At 30.0% G+C, this 19,430-nt stretch overlaps 1 protein-coding gene across 1 annotated transcript; it reads left to right on the forward strand.

Annotated features, from left to right (window-relative positions):
- The first annotated feature begins 6,117 nt into the window (after positions 1 to 6,117).
- LOC123902848 (probable serine/threonine-protein kinase kinX) lies at positions 6,118 to 11,715 on the forward strand. The gene is made up of 3 exons (XM_045952650.1): positions 6,118 to 7,163; positions 8,562 to 8,748; positions 10,951 to 11,715. The coding sequence occupies exons 1-3, from the start codon at positions 6,327 to 6,329 to the stop codon at positions 11,454 to 11,456; spliced, it is 1,530 nt and encodes a 509-aa protein (XP_045808606.1). The 5' UTR covers positions 6,118 to 6,326; the 3' UTR covers positions 11,457 to 11,715.
- The last annotated feature ends 7,715 nt before the right edge of the window (positions 11,716 to 19,430 follow it).

Below are 19,430 nucleotides of genomic sequence, written 5' to 3' on the forward strand. Positions count from 1 at the left end.
TTGCATTGCTAGATAAAGAAAGAGAACCTCTAGTTTATTAAATGGATCTCAGTTACCTTATTGAATTAGTCTCTGTGATTGCGCGCGGAAGATACCTTTAGTTTAAAAAAAAGTAAAAAAATAATAAAAATAAAAAGAGAGAACCCTCTAGTTGGAATGTTTGGTAGTGAAGAAAGAGATAAATTAGTGCCTTGTGTCGTTTTCCCAATACATTACTGGATACCCTTATTATAGAAGGTATGGTTTTGTCTCCTTCATGCCTTAAAGAAAGATTTTCATGTCTGCTTGGAGTGACTCAATGACCTATTTTAACTATTTACACTAAAATGTCGTATTCGTTCGTTGTACCATTCGAAGTCTCCAAATTAATTTATAATAATAAAATATGTTTGACCAAAACCTTTAGAAAATACTACAAATAACTGGGGGAATGGGAACAACAAAAACTACAAAAGCCATATTTTCCCCATGCCAACAACGCGTGGTTCATTTTGGTACGTAGGAAATTGTCTAAATAGGACAAAACTAAGGTAGTGTAGTATATTTTAATTATTTTTTATTTATGATTGTATTCGTATGTAAAATAGTTTTCAACTATCTAGGCATAGATTTTGTTTTTTTAATCGAAGAGCATGTAGATGTGAAGGGATAAAACAAACTTGACTCTCATCTATTGTTTATGTCTCCTTATATATTAGATAAAAAATTATATAGAAAAATTGGGGAGGGGTGGACATAAACCTATCTAACTTAATGCGTCAACACAAAAGCGTAGGACAATTTAAAGATAATCAATTTCTAGTTAAACCTAACAAGACTAATTAATAGTTATATTTTGGTGAATAGACCAATCATTAACATGAAACTGATCCAAGAATCAATAGCTCCTTGCAGCGGACAACATCAAGCAAGATACTCTTTCGAGCCATATAGTGTCAACGAGAGCAATGACGAAGGTATCATTGACAATCTAAAATCAAACCCGATTGTTGATATAGATATTCTGTGGCACACAACCAAGTGAGGTAACTAAAGACGAGCCTGGATAACTTCAAGCCCGTCATTGGGTACGAAGGGTGAAACCGACGACAACACGGAAGGGATCAACTAACCGACAACTTGTTGTGAACAACAAGTATAACAAAGCCCTTTCGAGCATAACAATCCTAAGAAAGTCACCGCCTACCATTGAAAGAACAACACAATAACCAAAATGGCGACATTGGCGAACCAAAGCAACTCATGGCGTGAAACATCGGGAATTGAACCAAACATGAATGGAGAAAACCAAACACCACCTTTGTAGACGATTCTAATATGCAAAACCAAACTGCAAATATCTTTGCACGAGACTTGTCGTCTGCAAACGATCCTTTAAAACATTTCTTCTTAAATAATCGTGCATCATATCCGCATAGTACTTACACATTTCTTAGGTTTAATATTATTTTGTGGGGTCACCATGATATAGGGACTAATATCTGGGAATCTTTGGGTAAGTAAATTAAATTATATGAGAGATGAATTCTTCTCTTTCAACTAAATATTTCGCATATGAAAGAGTCAGAAAATTGAACTTTTGACCACCTGCTTAATGTGTTATATATTATATGTTCTTATCAACTGAGTTATGTTCGTGGAGAACGGTCATTGCAGTTTTTTTTTTTTGTCAAATAGTCTAGTGGCTAGAATTTCCACCCTTAAGGTGGATAAGTGAGATGACTGAGGTTCGAACTCCAACCCCTACATATATAATACATTGTCCTTGCCAACTAAAATAAATTCACGATATTTTACAATATATGTTTTTATCAACTCGGTGAATTTTAGATAATACTCCGTATTTTATTAAATTTTAGTGTTTTGGTAAACTGGAATCAACTACATAAAAAAAATCGATTCGTAATTTGCTAGATGATTGTACATAATAATAAGGGTCTTGTTAACATGTGCATATAGGACACATGATAAGGTATCTTAATATAGAAATTTAACATTTAATGATACAAGACATTTAATGCTTGAAAAGTTAAAATGTACAAATTTTAAGGCATAATTTCTATTTTTACTACCTTAACATATATCATATATATGCACATGTTAACATTCTCCTAATAATACTAGTAATATATATTCTACATTTTCAATTTCTTTTACCTCAATTTTTCACCACAGAAAATAAAACGTTGAATACTACCAGCAAACAAACAATCTTGCAAACATATTTTATTCCGTTTAATAATTAAAAGGAAAATGTCAACATCTGCATTCCGGGCACATGTTAAGAATACAAATGTAGTAATATTCTCTTGTAACTTGTGTATTATACTTTTTAAACATTAAATTTTTCTATATTATCAAATGCATATTTCTATTTTTAGATACCTTAACACATGTGCCCTTGATGCACATGTTAACAAGACTCTAATTAAAATCCTTAGATTAGAGATCCACACACGACAGAAGGTTTGGTGATAAAAGTGTGCGCATGCATTGCACCTGAGGACGGAGAAGAGAATCCAATGTAATGAGTAGGTTGTACCACGTCACTATTCGGGGAACAATTAATCAGACACGTGTGAAAATAACTCGCACCATTGGCTGTATTATGTGGGGGTACACCCAATGACGGTGCATTTATTACACAATATTATTTTTATCTTTTTAATTTTTTTTTAACGACAAAATATTATTAATAATAATTGGTCACTACACAAGATCAACAGAGGCCGGGATAAACAAACTACAAAAACAAAGACGTCGTATCCATCACAATTATAAATTGCTTTATAATATTAATAAAAAACTTGAAGTTATTTTTTTTAGTGTACAATCTTAGAAAAAAGATTTGGTTAAATAAATAAAGTTTGACCAATAATTATTTTCATAAAATTCGAATTTGAGTTTTCCTAAACGATTTTGGTTAAACCTAAATCAACTTTTAAAAAATTGATTCCTAATTTAATAATATTTCTTTCTATTATACCTTTTATTATTACCACTTTCTTTTATTAATTCTTCAATTTGTCTTTTTCATATTATTAATATAGGATAATTTTGTAAAATAACTTATCATATATTTTCATAAAAAAATTAATTACAATTACTTAATGCTATGGTGGACCAGTTTAATAAGTGGTCCACCGTGGACTAATGCTTGAATCATCAGAAATTTTAACGACTGTCAATTATATTTTTTAAAAATAAAAATTACGATTCTTCTCATTTTTATGGTTAAAAAACTGAAATTATTAGTCAATTCAGGACGAGTCACATGTTTATTATATGTCATTTTAATCAAATCGGTGTCAATTAAGTCATTATTTTAATCATAAAAATGAAAATAACCATTAAGGTATACTTTCTAACATCAACGTATATTATCGATAATATTTTAAATATTTTTTAATACAGCAGGTCCACCATAGACCACTCGAAAAAGTAGTCCATATTAAAATTTACCATAGTTTAGAATATAGTAGTATCATAACTTTCTTGTTTTAGTATAGGAACCACCTTCTGGTTAATTTTTTTTTTCATTTTAATTTTTTCAGCTAAACAAAGATACACCAACCATCGATTAGTCTAGATGGTTAGAGTCTTAAATCCTTTAAACAAATAGTTAGTGGTTTGATCGGTAATTTAACTTCTAACTTTTGCATGTGAAAAATATATTTTTTAGAGGGATATATCCACCTTAGAGATTAGTCACCCTATAAAACAGCGAAAAATTCATGCATATAACATAGTAATCTAAAAATATAACATATGGCGTAAGATAACCTGGCCGGTGAAGTGGAACAAAGTTTGTCATGATATGGAGGTACAAAGGGTTAGAGAATTCAATTTATCTCTTTTAGAGAAGTGAAGGTTGTTGGTTGAGCAAGAGGGGTTGTGCTATAAGGTTCTGGTTGCAAAATATGACGTTGAGGATGGGCCGTGGGCGGGTGAGGGATGGCGGGAGGAACACATCTAGTTGGTGGAAGGATGTGTGTGAGTTTTACAAGGGGTTGGTTTGAGTTTTGGGCAGAGGTTCGATCTTAGCTTAAGTAGGAAGGTGGGTAATGAGGAACGCACTTGATATTTTGAGAGCTAAATGGTTAGGTAATGAACCTCTTAACATTAAACTTATTAGACTGATTGAGTTATCCGTAGATAATATTATTTCGGTGGCAAATATGTATAAGATGGGGTGTGGAGTGGGGGAAGCAGGATGGAGATGGCGGCAATGTCTCTTTGTGTGGGAGGGAGAATTATATATGGAGTGTGTGCCGCTTTGGATTTTATTTTCTTGCAGCATGGTACACCAAATTGGTGGAGGTGGTTGTCTGATGCTAATACAAGTTACTCAGTCATCAAAGCTTATCATTTGTTAACTACTTAACTCTCATTGTTCCGTTAGTAGTGATTGCCCAGAATGACGTTACATGGAACAAAATTGCTCCCTTGAAAGTATTTATTTTTGCTTGGAGGTTATTAAATAATAGGCTTCTAAAAAAGATAATTTAATTCGTCGAGAAATGACTCATTTGGATTCAATATTATGTGCAAGTGGTTGTGGAGTCGCTGAAATTTCCAACCAATTTTTTTTTTTTTTTGGAATTTTCTCATTTTCTTTGGAAAAAAATTCTTCATTGGTTAGGTGTGTGTGATCGATTATCAAATATTGTTGATGACCACACTTCACAATTTTGTAATGCTTATGTTTTTCGTAGAGAAGTTTGATAAGGTTTACAAGTGGTTTGGTTGACTTGTTGAATTCAGGCCCGGTTTTGGGCCAGGGCAAGCAGGGCCCGAGCCCAGGGCCTCCAAATTTTGGGGGCCTCAATATTTTTTTAGGCCCATCAAGTTAATAGTAGTCAAGTATTGGTTTTGCAAATTTATAACACAAAATGAATGCTGTCCTAGTGGTTGGCGTGCGAGTTCGGTACCAAGATGGTGTGATTTCATTTCAACTCCCATCTAGTGCTTTTGTTTACTTTTATTTTGTTGTAATCCATTTCTTTTCCTGATGCTTTTGTTTACTTTTATTTTGTTGTCATCCATTTCGTTTACATTCATTGTAATCCATTTATAATGAACATTTCATTAACTATTTTTAAAATTGTTTCCTTTTTTAACATGGTTAGTTTTTTCTAAAAAAAAATCACTTTATATAATTTATAAATAACTTCACTACTTTATTTATTTTTTTTAAAAACTACATTTTATTATTTCTTTGAAAATAAAGAATTAATTTATAAAATTAAGTTGCAATTTTTATTGTGAAATGACCTTATCTTTATGTTAGTTACACGGATAAATGACTATTTTTGATGTTATTGATACTATTTATAATTTAAATAATTTTTTTTCATTTTATTTTTTTCAGGGGTTCATTTTTATTATTTGTCCTGGGCATCTAAAATCTCGGAACCGGCCCTGGTTGGATTCTCTAGAAGAAAGGAATCAATAGAATTTTTGTTCATAAAAAATCTTCTAAAAAAGAAATATTTTAATTATGATTTAAATATAATTTTCGGATTGTTGATGTTATTGCATTTTTTGCATCCTCTTGTAAACTCTTTGGTTAAACACATATTATGCTTAACTTTATTTAAATTTATAACATAAAATTTAAAGCAAAAAATATATAGTATATATTTATTTATAACTTAGGATGAGAGAGTATACTTTAAAAATAGAGGGAGTATGTAGTAGGCAGTACAATGGGGTGGTGGTTTTTGCTTAAGTCTTCCCCATAAACGACAAAATATCCTCTGATAGTCTCAACTCAACTCTCAAACCAAGACACAACACACCTACATACATTTTGTTTGCACTTTGCACCCAATTTTATTTATTTATTTTTAAACTCCATTAATACAACTGGCAATATTTTTACACCTTCCATGTCATTAATTTAACAAGGGTCATATTAAATTAACCGATATCCTCGAGACACCGATTAAGAAAACTAAAAAGTGAAAAATTTAAATTAAAAATAACACTTTTTAGACTTTTGAAAAATTAACCGAACAAACTTCAATATAAAATTACTATATTTATTTCTTTAAACGATGCCCGAGATATTATTTAGCATTTTTCATTTAACAATATTTTCATTACCACAAGTTCACCCTACTTTGCCTCGATATTTTAACCCATCATCTTAGATTTGAATCACGAACTCTCCTCATTCCTTCCTCTCTCTCTCTCTCTCTCAAATTTTCTCCTTCTATTTAACCCTTTCAAAAAACACACTTCAAAACCTCTTCAACATCACAATTCACATCAACACCTAACTTAAGCTCTGTTTGGCAAAACCATTAATTGATTTCTGTATTATGGCAACAGCAGCTCAGAAGCACTTACATGAACTACTCAAAGAAGATCAAGAACCATTCCTTCTAACCAACTACATTACAGAAAAACGTATTAATTTACTAAAAAGACCTTCCACAAACAACACCATACAATTGAAGAAACAAAAACCAACAACAACAGTTAATCTCTGCAAAAATGCTTGTTTTTTCTCATTCCAAAACACACCAGATATAAAAAAATCACCACTTTTTGAATTCTCTTCACCAACAAAAACCACTTTTCAAATTCCTGCTAAAACGGCGTCGCTTTTACTCGAAGCAGCTCTCAAAATTCAGAATAATAAGAAACCCCATTACAAAAACAAATCTTTTGGGGTTTTTGGTTCGTTGTTAAAGAAACTAACACAACGAAACAGAAACAAAAAGAGTGAATCATCAACAATTGAAGGTAATAACAATGTTTCTGTTAAGGATATTTTGAGATGGGATTCTTCTATTGGAAAAAGAGATAGAAAATGTTACAATGAAATCAGAGTGTGTTCCTGTGAAGTGGGGTTTACATGTTCTTCTTGCAATTGCAATGGAAGACATAGTAGTAGTGGTGTTTGGTCTGAGAGTAATGAAGATAAATCGTTGGATACGGAAACTTCGAGTAGTGGAAATTCTTGTGATGAGGTTGATGAGTTTGTGATTAATAAGAAGAAACAGAATGAAGATTGTGTTTGTTTTGATCATCGTGGGTTTTTGTGTGAAAGTCCTTTTCGTTTTGTTCTTGAAAGGAGTGTTTCTTCTTCCTCTGGCCACCGTACGCCGGAGTTTTCTTCGCCGGCGGATTCACCTAGTCGTCACCAAACAGAGGTTTGTCATTTTCTTAAATGTTTTTTTTTTTTTTAATAAAAATATATAATTTATGTTTTTTTCTTAAATGACTTTAGTCTCTATTCTCTAATTTTTATTTTCAATTTTAGTCATTTTTTTTAACAGCTTCAATTTTAGTCTGGTTAAACAATATTTTACTCTCTATCTCAAAATAAGTGTGCATTATTTACATAACTTACTTTGCTCATTTTTTTCTACTATGAAAAATGTTAAATATATTAATATAAAAATAGATTTGTTTCAATAAAAATACTTTTAAAATATCAACTTTTTCATAATAAAAAATAATACATATTTAAATATATGAATGGTAATTTTTTTGATATAAGTATGCAATAGTTAAATACTACACTTATTTTAGACCGTAGGAATATTATTAAATGTAGGAGGAGAATGTAACATAACCCATAGCTCAATTAGTAGTGATATCATATATATTATGCAGAAGTGAGATTTGAATTTCTGACACTCCACTTATTTATCTTTTAAGGTAAAAAATTTAACAACTAAACTATTAGACTGAAAAGAAAAAAAAAATTTCTGTATGGTCTAAATTCAAAATATTCTTAATTTTTGCTAGGTAAATAAAATTTGATAATTATTCTAATTAGAAATGGAATTTAAAAAATTTGCTTATAAATTGTTCCTACTAAGAATTCTACATTTGAGACCAAATTGTTTGGTTATATTTTCATTTTTTTTTTTTTGATAAATAAGTACTATATTCAACTTTATCAGCTGAAAAAAAAATGTTGTATATCAGCTGATTTTGTTGATCATTGTTTCAATTCAAGTGGCGGGTCTCACTCGGTACTTTGTGGACTAGTGAGTTGCAGCACCGAGTTAAACTCGTGAGTTTACAGTGTTTGTTTGTACTGTGGTGGTTTATTGTCGGCAAATAAGATCCGCATTCTGTGACTGATAATTTTGCGGGAACTTTGCTATTTACTATGACAATTATACCCTTTCATTTTTGCCAAATATGTTAAAATATCAATTTTAGAAGAGGGTAAAATAGGTAAATTCAATTCAATGGATTTGGTTTGGTGTCCTTACTTTTTTAACTACCAGGTGGTGGTTATTCAGTAAATAATGACTTTATTATGTTTTTTGTTTGTTCTATGGTTATTATCTGATTCCGACATTCTATTTATTAGTGTATAGTTTCTCATTTGTATTTTTGTTTGTCATTAAGTGTATTGTTGTGTAGTAGCGATTAAAGTCAATAACAACCCAAATTTATGAATAAAAAACCCAATTATGGATCAAGTATTGAGTCTATATCATACACATTATTAGAATGATTAAGAAATTATGTTAACTACTCCAATTATGATATTATTATTCTAAATTAAAGTTGTTATGAATTTTTGATAGGACAAAGAAGTTGACGGTGTGAACAAATTCCAATCAGCTAAAGATGAGGAAGAGAAGGAACAGTGTAGTCCAGTATCTGTTTTAGATCCACCCTTTCAGGATTATGATGATGATGATGATGATTGCCATGAAAACGATGATGAAGAGGATGATTATGATTTGGAGTGTAGCTACGCCAATGTACAAAGTATGTCATTATTTTATTTGGTTTTAGAGTTAATCATCAATTTAATCATAAAGCATACTGACTCCAGTTTAATCACTAAGTTACATAAAAATAACAAGTACTACGGCTCATTATTTAATGTATGTTAAAGATTAATATGAGGGACCTGTAAGTGTGCTCCTCTTAAAGTCTGAGGTTCGATTCTCTCTGATGTCAATTTGTGTGGGCTAATTTAACTTCTTCAAAAAAAAAAAAACATGACAACTTCTTGTATTCGCTAGGGAATGAATCGACAAATATAGGGTGTGTTTACATGAACTTAATTGAGTTTATCTATCGACATAAGTTTTATTATATTAAATTGTTTGGTAGAATTTATAAAAACTGTTTATGGTATTTTTATAAGCTTTTTTCAACTTATTTTATAAGTTCTCTAATATAGTTTATGAAAATAGCTTATAGCATATACAAAAGTAATAATAAGTAGCATGTACTATGAGTTGAAAATAAGCGGTTTGTTCAAACAAAGCCTTAATATATTTTAGAACTTAGATGTTATTCTTATATATTTTAAAGTCTAGAATTTCATCTTTCAAGATAAATAAATAAATGTACAAGGATTCGAACTCCGAGTTCTTGCATATTTGATACAATGTCTGCATATTTTTAACTTATGCCAATGTTGCATTCTCATTAAGCTCAATTTATTTTAATATTTTTGTCATTTTTTGTTGTATAGTCGTTTTCCATCAAAATACCATCGTACACGTTTCTTCAAAGTTGATTGTCCGTTTTCCATTAAAAAAAAAGTTGATTGTCCGATACAAAAAATACCATAAGAGGTGCTAGTTGGTGAAATGATTGTGCTCAAATTGAAACATATTAACATCCAACTTTGTGGGTTCCATTTAAATATTACAGTAGTTCATCATATAGCAGGCATTTTGCATTGAATGTGAATTTGGCTCACTCTTTGTTTTTAACCATTAGACATAATCACTTATGTATGGTTATAAATTTCAACATGACCCACAAAATTTCTTAATGTCAGAAGAAAATCTGTCTTGATTGCGATGCTTCTATTCAATGTCTTGTATAAGGTTTCAGCAATATGAGGTTTCATCATGTTTTGATGGTAATTTTTGGTTGTTGAGAATTTAGTATTCTTATGTGTGTGATTTATTTAACTTGGTCAAAATGTTGCAACTTGCCATGTGAGTTATTGCTTCACTCACATGTGTGCATTTAAACACTTGACTTAGTTTGAATTCTTCAAGACCTTTTTATGCATTTTAATTTTAGGAAATGTATTACATGCTCTAAAAAAATCATAGTCAATGCCGTTAATATATTTTTAAAGTTCAATGAAGATCAGATGATTCGAATTCTAGGTTTATGTTTTGAAATTAGAATATAAATGATCTGATCTTGTTTAATAGTTAAGATATGTTGACTGTATGTAGTGACTGAGAATTTTTTTCTCTTAAAAAAGTTTTAATATGTAAATTTTCTATTACTTCAATTCACATTGTCCCTAGAGCTTTTATGCATCTACCTATTTGGTGTTATCTCTATGTCTAGTTCCTATTGGTGTTATATCTATGTGTAGTTAATTGCAAGAATTAAGAAATTTGTTCATATTGTAAAGATAAAAAAAGTTGAAATTTGATGTTTTAATTTGAAATGTCTTATGTCAAAATTTTTTTTTGCAATGTCTAAGCAATTTTATAATTTTTATTTTTTATTTTTATGTTACCTTGTTGTTTGTGAAGTATTTTGTGCGAATAATGCTTTAATATTTTTGAAGATTTTAAATTTAAATATATTTTAGAGTTATATTTAAAATAGATATTATTAAGATTTAAGATTTATATTTCTGTTTAAAATTTTAAGAAAACGTTTAGAATATTTAAAATTAGTTTGTTATTTTAAAAGATATGATGTAGAAATTTGTTTTTCTTGTAGTTTTATATATAGAGCAATATAACTATGAATTATAAGGAGGATAAAAATAAAAATATGAGAGTATTCTTCAAATCACACTATATTTCAAGAGTGTTTCCCCGAATACAAAAAATCATATCAGTATTCATGGACTTTACTAATTTCGGCCGTAAGAACCTACCTGCGGGTCATCTGCCCCAGCCTAGTTTTATTGCAAAATTAAGCTAATCTTGTGAAGATATTTATTATTGATTTTCTTTTTGTGTATTAAATTTTCAGGAACCAAGCAACAACTATTAGATAGACTTCGTAGATTCGAGCAACTTGCAGAATTAGATCCATTAGAACTCGAGAAAAGAATGCAAGAAGAAAACGAGTGCGAAACATTTTTCGAAGACGACGATGAAGATGAAAGCGATGCACCATGTGAAGAAAAGGCTCTAAGAGAAATAGTCAATGAAATCCTCTACAATTCAAGTGTTCATGATAGATGGCAAAACCAAGAAGTTCTTAAGAGACTTGTTTATGATCTCATTAAGGAAGAAGAGAATGAACTTAATTGTTCACAAGATATGAACAATGTAATGAAAAAGGTATGCAAGAAGATGGAATTGTGGAAAGAAGTGGAATCTAACACTATTGATATGATGATAGAAGAGGATTTTACTAGAGAGGAAATTGGGTGGAAGAAACATAATGAGGAGACAAAAGAGCTAGCTAGAGAGGTTGAGCTTTCTATCTTTAGCTTTTTAGTTGATGAATTTTCAGAGGAATTGGTATGTTAATTATGTGGGTAAATTTTGAGGCAGTTTATAAGGTACTTAATTATGTTAATGAATATTGATTATCTTTATTCTTTTATTATTAGATATTAGAAGAGTATAGTATGAGTTGAAACTTATTTTAAAAATAGCTAGTTTTAGTTAAGAAAAAGAGGCCAAAATTTAATTTGGGTTTGAGGGGAAGCATGGGGGATATGTACATGACTCATGTATGAAGTTCGTTGTTCTTTGAGAATGCTGTAAATCACTTTTCCTAATTAAATTTTGTTACAAGTATTGATCTCGAGCTTATATATATTATCTAACCGATTTTATGGTGCAGCCGATTGTAGAGGATCCATTTTGTTCACTTCATGGGTTAGAGTGACGGAGAAAAAAGTTATAAATGATTCCGTTCGACTTTTAAAAATATATATGACATGATAAGATTAAAGAAGAAAAAAAATAGAAAGAGAAACATGAGTAAAAGAGACTTGAGAAAATTTGGGATTGACTTATGGTGTTCTATTTTTATTGATGTAATGAGGAGTAATGAGATGGGGGTTAAACATCAATGTTAATCTATATATATAAATCCTAGATAGTTGTCCAATTATCTATCTAAACCCTAATCCACAAACCAATCAAAACCTTTTATTTAGCCACATCACTTACATCCATTTAATGTGTGGTAATAATAATAATAATAATTATTATTATTATTATTATTATTATTGTTTTGGGTTTTTATCCATTTTAATTTTTTAAAATTTTATTATTTTGTGTATTTTATTGTTTTTTTTTTCAAAATAGTTAATGTTCAAAATTTGTCTATTCTTTGTGTATATAAGGAGTTGGTCGATTGTTATCCAATTATCTATCTAAACCCTAATCCACAAACCAATCAAAACCTTTTATTTAGCCACATCACTTACATCCATTTAATGTGTGGTAATAATAATAATAATAATAATAATTATTATTATTATTATTGTTTTGGGTTTTTATCCATTTTAATTTTTTAAAATTTTATTATTTTGTGTATTTTATTGTTTTTTTTTTCAAAATAGTTAATGTTCAAAATTTGTCTATTCTTTGTGTATATAAGGAGTTGGTCGATTGTTAGGACTACTTCCTAATGTTAGTAAAAAAAAAAAATACTAATGGTTGGTATGCACCGCATGATTTTTATCATATTCGATTTTGAGTATGAGTTAAGTTGGTTTATCGTTACTCCAATGAGTTTCAAATTAATATAAATGACAAATTCAATAATAAAGTAGTTTATCCAACTCATAATCATGCCTTATTCAACGTCAATTGTTTTTCATGGTCAATTATATGTTGTCATTTCCAAAGTTATTTTAAAAAATGAGTTAAAGATATTGCTAACCAATGTTAACGAAGAAAATACCAAAGTAACTTCAAATGTGATGTATAAATAAATAAGTTTTTTAAATGTATAAATACATATTTAACATCTATATCACATTTAGATAACTTTTATTGTTACTATTATTTTGATAATACCAATTATTTCAATTTGATTTTTTTTTTTTGAAGGATATTTCAATTTGAAATTACTACTTATACAAATAATTTTTTGACATTATAATATAAAATAGAGCATAAGACCCGTGCATCGCACGGGTAAGCGTCTAGTTTTAATAATGAATTTTGAATCCATATATTGTTTAATTTCCAACCCTATTATCTTAAGATGAATAATGAAGACACTTGTTGCCAGCAATGTGAACTAAAGATATCATGCAAAACGTCTCTGTAAAGTATATGTTTGGGGAGCCTTTAGTATATCAAATAAAGTGGTTGAGAATGCAGTGTATATTACTCTATCTTCCTAGTTATTTTTCAACTTCTTCAGAAAGAATGATATATACTAAGCTTGTGGTGGTGTAGAAGGAATTGTAGTTGGGGTCTGGGGGACACTAGATGGAATAATATTGTAGTTATAGTGAAGAAAGGAACAATTTGACAACAACTAATCAGTCCAACAACTCCCTTTGCTTTAAGAGTTCTTCTTTTTGCGCCCTCCATTGTTTCCTACGTATCCTCTAAAATTACTAAAATGTCCCCTTCGCTACCTCAAATGCGAGTGTTACAAACAGGTAACCGTTGAACCGTTCCTGACATTTTATGGGCCTTAGGCTAAACATAAGAAAAAAACTTACTATGTATTTCATTTAACATAATACGCATTAATACATGATAGTTTTACAAAATATCAAAAAACTTGCTTTTACTCGAAAATTCATAAGAAGCGATTTCTTCTAGCATTTTGAAATAAAAATCATTTATAATCACATCAATATCAATGCTCTCCAACATATCCCCCATCCATACAACCTGCTGCTACAATCACAAGATTGAAAGCAAACGAACGCATGCAGAAATTAGGAATTTAGAAAACAAACACTAGAATTTTCTATTGATTAATTAGAAATTTAGAATTGAAGAAGAATTGAGTTGGAATAATAATAATATTCAGTTGGGGCTGAGTGAGTGTATGAAAGGAGTTTCGTCTGAAAGCAAGCGTTTTGCCTTTACTCAAATAATTGATTTTTTTTTAGAGTCAGGATCCGTTGACACCAACTAGTTTGACACCAAATGTTACACCTCTCAATAACGTTTTAACCGATATAAATTTTATAAAATCCACCGTTGGATTGAAAGTTTACATCATATAGATCATTTGTGTAAAATTTCAGACAAATCCAAAATCATTTGATATGCTATTGAGACACATAAAGATTAACGACATTTAAAAAAAATACAAAAACCGTTAATTTTGATGTATCTCAATAACATATCAAATGATTTTGGATTTATTTGAAATTTTACACAAATGATCTATATGATGTAAACTTTCAATCCAACGGTGGATTTTATAAAATTTATATCGGTTAAAACGTTATTGAGAGGTGTAACATTTGGTGTCAAACTAGTTGGTGTCAACGGATCCTGACTCTTTTTTTTAATATAATAGTAGGTAGTTATAAAAAAAATATGGGCTAATGGCCGTAGACCAATCAAAACATTAAAAACAGGACAGAGTTAATTTTTTTTTTTACAATGAGCTGTGGATCGAACTCAGGACCTATAACGTACTACCCAAACCCCTCACCGCTAGACTAAACCTAGTGGCTTAGGACAGAGTTAATTAACTAACTGTACTAATTAGTTAATTGACAACACTTTGATTTCCTAACGTTTCTCTTTTTGTAGATAAAAATTGCTCCCTGATGATGCAAGGCGACACTCAAACTCGAAGAAGTGAAAGTTCGGGTAGTGTAGATGATGATGAGTCAATGGATGAAGAATTTGAAGCACTGGAAACTTGGGAAGCTGGTTCAATCTTAAATTTGAAGGCGCAGTGGATGTTGTCAAAAATATCATTCAATTAATAAGCGGCTTTAATGCTGTTTTGGTCCCCTATTTTGAAAATCTTGAATTTTTTATCCCCTATCTTAAAAGCAATCTTTTTGATCCCCCTATTTTAGTTTTTTTTATGAGTTTTAGTCCCCCAACTCATTTTGGTCAATTTTTTGATGATGTGTCAAACTAATTAGTGACGTGGCAGTGTCCTTGTTGAACAAACATATTCCATGTCATTATTTTTTTATTTAATCAAATATTAAAACAATAAAATAATTAAATAAATAATTAACAATAATTAGAAATTAGTAAAATGAAGATAACGAAAAAGAAAAACACGGAAGTAAAAAAAATCAGAAACTTATTCCCAAATCATGGAACCAACCCTAAAGCAGAGTTTGAATATTTTGTTACCACCTAACTTAATCCATTACAAGATATCTTAGAACTTAATTAAACCGCCTATTTCAACATGATTGTTGCCACCAACAAGAAAATTCTCAAAAACCATTAGGGATGACAATGGGTAGGGTATGGGTAGGGTACTATAATACTCATCCCCATACCCGCAGTTTGAAAAATTACCCGTACCCATCCGCATACCCGCGTGGGAAAAAATCTTTGTCCCCGTCCCCATACCCTATGAGTAGAGGTGGGAATAGGCTAGGCCGAGCTAGGCTTTGCCAAGCCTGAGCCTGGCCTGTCAAAAAATCGAAGGTCTGAGCCTGGCCTGTGGCCTATCATAGGCTTAAATTCTAGGCCTGAGTCTGGCCTTTTGAAAGTCTGATGTGGCCTGTTAGCCTGTTTAAAAGCTTATTTCATATGAACATATTTAAATAAATAATTATATTTATTTTGAAATATACTTATGAACTAATAAAATAATGTTCCATTTGATATTTTAGAGAATTTGACTATATATGTCATCATATTTCAATTCTAGTTTATAATAATACATTTATATATGTTAAAAACTAATGTAGATTAATAAACTTAAATTACTTAAAAAGTTAATAGATTTATAATTTAATCAAAGTATAAATTTTAATATATAAATAATAATCGTAATAAAAATATTATTCATGTTAACTTAAATAGGCCGGCCTTGTAGGCCTAAAATGCTTTTTTAATGGCCTGCGACCTGGCCTTTTTAGCTAAATAGGCTTATAAAAAAGCATTGGCCTGCTCTATTTAAAGAAATAGGCTGGCATATGAGTACCTAAGTACCCATACGCGTTACCCGCAGTTTTGCTAAAAATAAATCGATCGATTATAAAATATCATATCGTTTTAATATAATTAATTTTTTTTAAGATTTTAATGTTGACTCATGAAAATTATAAACAAAAAATTTATCAACCTCATGTTAAAGTTCATTTCTTTGTTGACATATTCACATTGTGTTTGTATTATATTATAAATAAATATTTTTATTAAAAATGTGTAATAATTTAATAGTTGTTATATTTTTTAAAATTGGTATACATATGTTATTATATAAAAATATATACAAAATAAATAAATATATATTATATGGGTATGGGGCGGGGTGGGTACTAAGTTACTCGTACCCGCACCCATACCCGTTTAATTTTGCGGGTAATTACTCATACTCGTGCCCGTACCCAAAATGCGGGTTTTTACCCTACCCGTAATGAGTATTTTTTGCGGGTACCCACTGGGTATGAGTCAAATTGCCATCCCTAAAAACCATGACAACTTCATTGAAGAAGATGGAGACTGAGAGAGAGGAGGAGCAATATGAAGGACACGATTGAGAGGATGATAAACTTTATGCGTTGCTGCGTTTTTCATATTTGTGTACTTGTGGAATTTTATTGGAATTAAACTGATTTTCTAATTATTGTTAATTATTTATTTAATTATTTTATTGTTTTAATATTTTTAAAATATAATATTTGATTTAAATTTTAAAAAATAATAACATGGAATATGTTCGTCCAACATGGACACTGCCATGTCATTAATTAGCTTGACACATTATCAAAAATTGATCAAAATGAGTTGGGGGACTAAAACTCATAAAAAACTAAAATAGGGGATCAAAAAACTGACTTTTAAAATAAGGGGATCAAAAGTTCATCATTTTCAAAATAGGGGGATCAAAATTGCATTAAAACCTTAATTAATAGAAGCAATAGAAAAAGAAATAAAAGTGCTACTGTTGCATTGGTTACCGTTTGGTGTGCTGTTGGACGGTATTCCGTGGAGTTCATTTTTTATTTATTTATTGGCTACATCCATTGCGCCTTCTAGGTGTATTAAGGTGCTTTTTTTGTGTTGCAAGTTTGTCGTAATCCACGATGGAGCTCTCCATTTTTTGGTACTTAATCGGGTTTCACGTGTACACACCACTTATTTATAATTTTTTAATAGTAGTATCTAATAAGTACTCATCCCTCCTACCCAACAATTTTTAAAAAGTTTTAAATAGGTCCCACCAATAACACATCTAACTAATAACTCTACATCATTATAAATGAGTCTCACAAAAAACTATATAGGTACCAAGTCTTATTTTAGAACTAGTACCTATTATGTACTATTTTGATTTTGCTCCAATTGAAGTACCTATTAGGTACTAATACTTAAAAAAAAAAAAGAACCACCATTAAAGATGGTCTTACATTAATTAATGGATGACCGTTAAAAATCACAAAAGTCTAGCATATATGTTTCACGTTATTTTATTTGTTTGTTTCCTTTCAATTATGTAGTATTTGACACATTCTCTGATGCTTAATTTTTTTTTATTTACTTTTTTATATTATAATTTATTTGGTTAATACTACTTCAATATAAATCAAAGTAAAGAATATTTGGATATAGAAAAAGCAAGCAGGCTTGTTTTTGATAGAGTGAAAGAGGTTGTTCAAATACAATAGAAACCTCCTTCTAGTGGGTGGATTAAATTGAATACTGATGGCTCGTGCTCTAATGATGGAATAATAGGATGTGGTGGAGTGTTGAGAGGTAGTGAAGGAGAATGGCCGGGAGGATATGCTAAATTTATTGGGGTTGGTAATGCTTTTATAGTTGAGTTGTGTGGTGTACTCGAAGGGCTGAAACATGTTAAGAGACTGAATTTCAGAGCGGTGGAACTGAATATCGATTCATTGGCGGTGGTACAAGCTATTTCGGAAGCGGGGAGAGGGAGTCATCGTGGAAGTGCTTTGGTTCATAAGATTCGTCAACTACTTGAGATGGAATGGGAGGTTGTTATTCATCACACTTACCGTAAAGCAAATAAATGTGCAGATGCTCTTGCCAATATTGGGTGTTCATTGAGATCTGATAGTATTTTCTATGATACGTGTCCGTCGCAATTAAGTAGTTTGTTACTTGCTGATATGTTGGGGATAACTATCCCTAGACTAGTCATTATGTAATTTTCCCTTTGGGCTTAGGCCCTCATCATTATCAAAAAAAAAAAAAGTAAACTCTCAATATTAATAATATATTTTATACTGTAGTATATTAATGAAAAAAATTATTTTAAAAAACTTTGGTCTTTTTTCTAAGAAATTTTGTCAATTTTTAAATGTTTTAAATGTCTAAAAAAAAATACTTTTTAGAAATAACATAAATTAATAAGAATCAATTTTCCAAAAAAGTCTCCAAACATAAATCAAGTTAGGTTCAACTCAATTCTATCAAACTCAATTGTACTAAACTCAATTCTTACCACCGCATAACCAAATACATACTAAATCTCATCTTTAATGGTTGTGATTTATGTTTTTTTTAAAACACTAAAAAATTTAATTTGGGATTTTTAGGTTTTCATTTTGAAGAGATAATCAATTAAGGAACTAATATAGGAATTTTTTTTTTTTTTACTAAAAACTTTATGTTACTTTAGATTCGTTTGAATTAACTTATTTTTGTGCTTATGCAAAATAATTTATACAAATAAATTAAGTTTTATGTTAATTTATAAGTTTTTACTAATAAAAATTATATTTTTATAAACTATTTTATCACAAGTTACATTGACAAACTTATAATAACAAATAAAAATTTATTTATTTGCATTAATTGTTTTATATATACTAAAAAATAAGTTAATAAAAAAAGTCCATTGTTTACTTTATTTTTCCCGCTCGTGGCTTAATTTCTTCCTTATAAAGTTTTCATGGCCCACCCACGTGCTGCATAAAATATTAACTAATCTGTGGATTAAACATTTTAAGCACGCGATTAGTAAATCAAAACATTTTAAGCACGCTTCTCACACCATCCTTGTGCTAATAAGTCACTTTCTTTGCCAACCGACATTGTAGTTCCACTACCCCCAACACATTTCACACAAGTTTCTTCGCGTTCCCCATCATAGTATCAATGAAAAGTGTATCTTTTTCTTTTCATAAGAAAAAATTGTTCTCATTTAGTTCCCCACTATCTTTTTCTTTTAAATTTGGTATGTTTTTTTTTTTAAAACAAATTAAAAATGCATCAAAATCTAAACCATTCACTTTTAATCCGATGACTGCAGATGTGCCGAATACTTGAATGCGGCAATAGTTAGCTTTTGTTGCTAACTACAACTGCTTTCTAAATACTTTTAAGTGTCACAAATTGATC

This window comes from Trifolium pratense, linkage group LG1, assembly GCF_020283565.1.
Source record: "Trifolium pratense cultivar HEN17-A07 linkage group LG1, ARS_RC_1.1, whole genome shotgun sequence".
NCBI lineage: Eukaryota > Viridiplantae > Streptophyta > Magnoliopsida > Fabales > Fabaceae > Trifolium > Trifolium pratense.